Source organism: Melospiza melodia, chromosome 5 (assembly GCF_035770615.1).
Source record: "Melospiza melodia melodia isolate bMelMel2 chromosome 5, bMelMel2.pri, whole genome shotgun sequence".
In the NCBI taxonomy this organism is placed as follows: Eukaryota; Metazoa; Chordata; class Aves; order Passeriformes; family Passerellidae; genus Melospiza; species Melospiza melodia.
Genome location: NC_086198.1, coordinates 85953184 through 85960184, shown reverse-complemented (window position 1 = coordinate 85960184; position 7001 = coordinate 85953184). Strand labels below are relative to the sequence as shown.

General features: G+C 40.6%; 1 protein-coding gene across 1 annotated transcript; it reads left to right on the top strand.

Moving 5' to 3' along the window:
• Positions 1–341: 341 nt before the first annotated feature.
• Positions 342–6597, top strand: CCKAR (cholecystokinin A receptor). The gene is made up of 5 exons (XM_063158059.1): positions 342–482; positions 1227–1478; positions 3476–3737; positions 5332–5459; positions 6071–6597. Exons 1-5 carry the CDS (start codon positions 359–361, stop codon positions 6595–6597), a joined length of 1293 nt encoding a protein of 430 aa, XP_063014129.1. The 5' UTR covers positions 342–358.
• The last annotated feature ends 404 nt before the right edge of the window (positions 6598–7001 follow it).

The following is a 7001-nucleotide window of genomic DNA, read 5'->3' as shown; positions in this document are numbered from 1 at the left end:
ACAGAAGAGGGTGGATCTAAGAAGTACCCAGGGGGATGTGTGTGTGTCTGTGTGTGTGTGTGTGTGTCTGTGTGTGTGTGAGTGTGTGCATACGTGTGAGTGTGTGCACACGTGTGTGTGTGCACACGCTTTGCTCTCCCGAGCGGCCGTGGTGCCTCTGGAATAAATCGTGTTCAGCCAGAGCAGGACTCTGTGTGCTGGGTGCTGCTGCTGGAGAGTCAGAACAGCTTCCTTGCACAGCTGCCTCCCTTGCATTTCTTCTGAAGACTTCATTCAGAAACCATTTGTTTACTGAAAGCATGGGCAAATAGTTACAAGCCCACCTTCTTCATCAGAGCTGACCTGTGGATACTGAAGAATGGAAATAGTTGATGCCAGTAGCTTCCTTGGGAATGGCACCAACATTACTGATTTCTTCTGCGATATCATCTTGGAAAATGACACTTTTTTCTGTGTGGATGATGCACCTTATCCTTCTAAAGGTATGTATGGAAAATTGATTTTTTCCAGGCAGTTTTAGTTCTAGCTGGATGCAGAGATACTATAGAAAGAAAGAGCTATGTAAGGCATTTTTTTTGAGAGTGCAAAATCAACTGCTTGCTTTTAAGTTAGTATGAGAAACAGGCAGCAAAAAATTTAGTATGGGCTGGTTTTCCGAGTTCAAAATTGAACTAGGAAAAAATTCGGATATAACCGAACACTAAAACAGTAACACTTTGGAGCACAAAATGCAAACATCTCTGCTAAGAACTTGGAGTAGTATGATTTTTATTCAATTCAATAACAATGGAGTGATCAGATCTGATACCATGTATGAAAGTGATTTAATATGAAATCATAGTACTCTGAAGCTGAAAAAAATCCATATATTAAAATGTCTTTTGATTGCTTGATCTTTTCTTACTTCTGCATAAAATAGGTTCTCCCATGGTGAGTAAATGGTGCACACTCAGCAGCATGAGAAGCACATGCTTTAAGAAGTTGTATTTGACTCTCCAAATGTACATTGTATTGCTTATATTGTAGATTAATGCTATGCAATTTAGGTAGATCAGAATGCATTTAAGAATTTCAGCAATTTCACTGATTTTGTGTTGGTATAATGACATAAGCCTTCATAAAACTGAATACAGAAAGGCTTTTACCTTGTGATTAAATGTTGAAATATATAATATTAATCTGAGTTGAATACTGTGTAACTGATCTTTTCTTGTGACAATTTTCAGATTTGCATCAGATAATAAGGATTCTGCTGTATTGCTTGATATTTCTGCTCAGCATTTTGGGGAACATTCTGGTGATTACAGTGCTGATAAGAAACAAGCGGATGCGAACAGTCACCAACACCTTCCTGCTGTCACTAGCAGTCAGTGACCTGATGCTCTGCCTTTTCTGCATGCCTTTCACCCTCATTCCCAACCTGCTAAAAGATTTTATTTTTGGAAGTGCTGTTTGCAAAACTGCCACTTATTTCATGGGTAAGTCTGGGAAGTTTATACTTATTTTGAAGACTGACTAATGAGACAGGTGAGAAGGTATTAAGATCTATGAGGGGCTGATTGCTTCCATCCACCATTGAAGTTACCAATATCATGAAGAAACAACTTTGTAGTGCAGATCTTCATGGTTCTGGTGTCCCTGGTCTGATCCAGCAAAACACAGAGGCACACACACACACTTAACTTTAATGACATACAGAAGTGTTTTGCTGGATGTGAAGATGTTGCACGATCAAACTTTAATGAGCAACCCAGCACTTGTTCAGCCATCACTGGCAAGATTCTTGCCAGTGTCCAGATCACCCACCAGCAATGATGGGCTTGTACACCCTCAGTAAGGGCAGATCCTACCCACAGATTTTTGGCAGCAGTGATACATAAACAAGAAAAGAGAAATAGGCCAAAGCAGGTGTAATTTGCAGAGCTGGAATTTGGAGCAAGTACTCTTTGCGCACAGACCAGGTGTGATCAGAGCTCCCCAGAAGACCATAAAACACAGATATAGATTTTAGAGGCTGACTTTAATAAACATCACTTTTGTGTGCCTTGCCATACTCTTCTTGGTTGTGGAGCCAGGATCTAGGAGTTTCAAAATGTCTGGGTTATGTATGTGTAAGTGATTTTTTGTCTCACTTTAATATTTCCTCTGCGTTTGCTTGTTTCTTAACCAAAAAAAACCCCAAATAAACAAAACAAAAGAAGAAAAAGAAGAAGAAAAAGAAAAAGGAAAAAGGAGAACATTATGTAAAGTTTTTGCTGCTTTGGGAGACTCTTAGTTGACTACTGAAACCTCAGGTCCCCTTTCAACCCATGCCCTTGAGAACTTTGATGTAATGTGAAAGTAAAGTGTACGAATGGGAAATCAACATCTTTTTGTAGATAAAACCAATAAAACTAAAGGCCATGTTTAAACAATTACAATGAATTGCTGGCAAAAATACCCTGAAACATTACTGAAGCATTGTCATCTTCCTCTTATTGCACACAGTGTAAATTACTTTATTTAAAAAATCCAGTGAAATAAACCAGCATAAAGTTTCTCATTATGAAGCTGTTTTAAGAGTCAGAAAGAGAAGATTTCCCACTAAATGTCCAGGTAACAGAGGCATCACCTGACAAACCATTGCATCAAATATGCTCAATTTTTCATTTTAAGATGCAGAAAGACAAATTTTCAATTACAGATGATTTCTTTAAAATAAACTGTAACGATACTGGCATTTATACTCTGACATATATTCATAAAGACAAATAAAAAATCATTCACTGAAAGAAAAATGTGTGGCCAAGTTAAGAAGAAATATTGATAATTTTACCATGGTGAACTTGGGCACCTCAATGACAGAAACACAGACAACAACAATATATTTTATAAAATATGAACAGAAGAAATTAAGGATACTCGAAGGACAAAGACTCTGCTTCATCACTTCATTTTTCCTTGTTTGTAAGTCCATTAGCATCTAATTAAAAAGTTGTAAAAGATTTAACTCTCTTGAATGAAAAAATCGGATCACAAGTCAAGCAGGACACTCATAAAAATTAAAACAATAAAAAAGGGACTGTGAACATCTGTGTTAAGAGAGTAATTAACTGATCTCAAATGCTTTGTTTGAATTTCAGTGCAACTAGTGAATAAACTGCAGTAGCAAAGAGAATAATTAAGAGTAAAATTGTCTTCATTCCCTGTTACCAGAATTTTATCATTTGACAGAGTGTGTATTTTTTCTTGCACTTTTGGAGTAAGAGAAGCACAGAGCAGGAATATCAGTCTGGAGCAGTCCTGAGACCCAGACCCACTGCCCACACATTCCTCACTGACTTCATCAGACTGCTGTTTAGAAATCCTTTTGCTTATAAATAGTTTGCTACATTTTTAATTTTTTGTATGCATACAGCAAGCTAGCAGGACCATTTGAACATAACATAACCTTTAAAATAAGAGGATAACCTTTTTCTTTATGTTACATGCATAGGTGTCTCTGTAAGTGTCTCTACCTTCAACCTGGTTGCCATATCTTTGGAGAGATACAGTGCCATTTGCAAACCACTGCAGTCCAGGGTCTGGCAGACAAAGTCTCATGCCCTGAGAGTGATTGCTGCGACCTGGTGTGTGTCCTTTGTGATCATGTCACCATACCCAATCTACAGCAAGCTGGTACCTTTCACCAAGTACAACAACACCACAGCCAATATGTGCCGGCTCCTCTGGCCAAGCGATGTCATTCAGCAGTCCTGGTAAGAACAGCTGGCTCTTAGCAAATGTGCAATTATCTGCTGGTAGCAATCAGCCTATGGAAAATCAAGTATTAACCTTCAGCAAATGTTTATGCTCTATCATTCTTATTTAAGATATAAGAAAACCCCAACATTTTTAAGCTGCTTACATTTTGACATTTGAATGACTCTTCCCTTGCCATGGGAAAGACTGCCCAACGTGGCAATGATTCTCACACCATGGTCTGCTAAGCCCCAGCTGTCACTGTCAGGAAATAGTCTGTCACTTGTAGCAAAAATACTGCTTTCACTCATTTACACATAAACTTCAACATTCTCAGAGAAACCCTTGATTAATTGTTGAGAAATGCAGACACACCCCTCTGTGTGCTGCCTGGCCTGTTAATTTGTTTGAAGGTTCTCCGTAGCAGAGAAGTAGAATATGAAGCTGCAAATGTCTTATTTGAGAATCCTTTTGGTTGCTTATGGAGAACAGGGGCAGAGAGAGATGGGGAGAGACAAGCTCCCAGTCCTACACATCCAGGCAGGGTAAACAGCAGCACTATCAAACAGCAGTAGTACTGAGACATGATGTTCTTGCACGTTGACTAAACACTGACTGGCACTGACAAAGTGTAAGATTTTTTTTTTACACTGAAGGTCAGCTGGAACTGGGGAAAAGATTAAAGTCTGCCCCATTTTGGTGTGGTATATCCACAAAGAGTAACTTTGTGTTAATACTTTCAGTAGTAATCTCAGGTATTCGGCAGCATGAGGAGGAAGGGTACAGAAAAAATTCTCTTCTCTGTGGTCTCCTTACAGATTCCCAGCTGTGTTACTGAGTTTGCACCAAGGCCACAGGGATCAGGAGGGGCATGGGCTCATGGATGCATTTAAACATCATTATTTCCCCAGCTTGTCACCACATCAGAGAGGCTGACTAGGAGAGTAGCCTATGTGAAACCACATAAAAGCTGCTTCCTTTATCAGAGAGATTGCCAGTCCTGGAATCCCTCCTCAGGAGCTCTTCATGGCTCCAGGGATGAGGACCCAGGTTGTGGCTGCTCTGGTTTTGCCCACATGCGCCAAGGCCCTCTGGAAGTCAGATCTCTCTGAAGCACAATAATAGAATAATTTGCATTGGAAAAGACCTCTAAGATCACTGAGTCCAACCATTAAAATATTTTTAATGTACCAAGAACCCCTTTAAGAATCAGCAGGTGCTCATTTAGCTTCTCCAAGGCAATTTTTGCATTGACCAAAACTACAGGGCATCCGATGCTCATCTGGTTACAGCAGGGAGTCCCACTCATGGGCAGAGAGAACTTCTGCCCCCTTTCACTACTGTGGGACTGCCCATCTCCTCTGGGCTGCATAGGTGGGATGAAAGATGATTTTTGGCCATTATAGTCTTTTTCCTTTCTGAGGGAAGCAGGAGAAGAAGTAGGAAGCTTCAAAATTCTGAGGTGTCAAAATGATACTTTGCATTGGCATGAAAAAAAATTCAAAAAATCTTGGAATCCTGTGTTCCCCAATTCTCAGTTGTATAAAAAGGACTTTTTCTGTTTTTTTGCCATTCCCTATTCTCTCTCCATATTATCTTTTGAATCCTTAGGTACACTTTCCTGCTCCTCACACTCTTTCTTATTCCTGGGATTATAATGATGATTGCGTATGGTCTAATTTCTCTGGAACTCTACAGAGGAATAAAATTTGATGCCAGCCAGAGAAAATCTTCACGAGGTAACAAAACAATGTGATTTGGGGTGGGGTTTTTAAAGTTACAGTTGAAGATACGAGCAGTCATTTTGAGGCTAGTAAAAGGAAAGCTTTCTACTTCCAAAAATGATCGTTATGGTCAGTTATGTCGTGAACTTGCCAGACACATTTCTTACAGTTAATCTGCAAATAAACCTTACCTATGGCTTGCTTGCAAAGATTCTGGGCAGAATACATTAAATTTCTAATTTGTTTGTTATAGAAATACCAAGCTTTTTTTCTGGCAATGGATGAGGACCATTTTTGCCAATAAATGTCACAATGAAAATTGTCAAATAAAGTAGAAACATATAACCTTGAAAACTATTTTCAGTCCATATAACAGACTAAGTAACATTCTTACAACTTTTGCATCAGTTTATATAGAGCTAAGATGTGAGAATATCGGGAGACAGTGGGTTCAGAGCAGCTGGTAGCATGACTGACTCAGAAGCAGGCCAGTGCTTTCTTTGCAACAGTTGCTCAGCTATGAGTTATGTTGTTTATTTAGATTTAGACTGCGTTCTTCATTTTTTATTTGGCTGACTGTTCAGAGGTATTTAGCCAACTATTTAAACAGCATTTTATATGTATAGAAAGAAGAATAAGTACCTGCAGCGCCAAATACGAGGATGGAGACGGATGTTACCTCAACAAAACCAAAAGGAAAAGGAAAATGCCATTGCAACAGCTCTCTGCTATGAGCCACAACAAAATCGAGAGAGTGAGAAGCAACAGCTCTTCTGCCAACTTAATGGCCAAGAAGCTTGTCATCCGTATGCTGATGGTGATAGTGGTTTTGTTTTTCATTTGCTGGACCCCCATCTTCAGCGTCAACGCCTGGCGCGCCTTCGACACGGCCTCCGCCGACCGGCGCCTCTCGGGGGCTCCCATCTCCTTCATCCACCTGCTGTCCTACACCTCTGCCTGCGTGAACCCCATCATCTACTGCTTCATGAACAAGCGCTTCCGCATGGCCTTCCTGGCCACCTTCGCCTGCTGCGCCCCGCAAGCGCCGCCCGCCGCGCGCGGAGAGGCTGCTGAGGAGGAGGAGGGCAAGACGACGAGGGCTTCCCTCTCCAAATGTTCCTACACACACATGGCTGCCTCTGCACCCCCCTGAGCTGCAGCGGGGAGGCGGCGAGTGGTGAAACGTCTGCTCTTGGAACGTGGCTGCGGCGTCAGCTGAACGCCGTTTAGTCCTGAGTTAATGAAACGCTTCAGCTGGCAGTAAACACAGCAAGAATTTTATGGGAAATTGATGCTATCACTGTATGAGTGTTAAATCACTTTCCCTTCAAAAGTACAAAGGAGGAAGAGAGCTCTGAAGATAAAGGACTTTATGAAAAGCCTTAGAAGTTGCTCTATTTGTAATAAATTCCACTGCAAAAATTGGTGTCCTCTACATCAACGGCTTTGCTCAGTTTTCAGATGCAGTCCTGAGTATCTCAAGATATTTCCAAGATGCAAATAGATTCTCTTCAAACGTAAATATATGTAATGCAGTCTTCACTTCACCAGCTATGT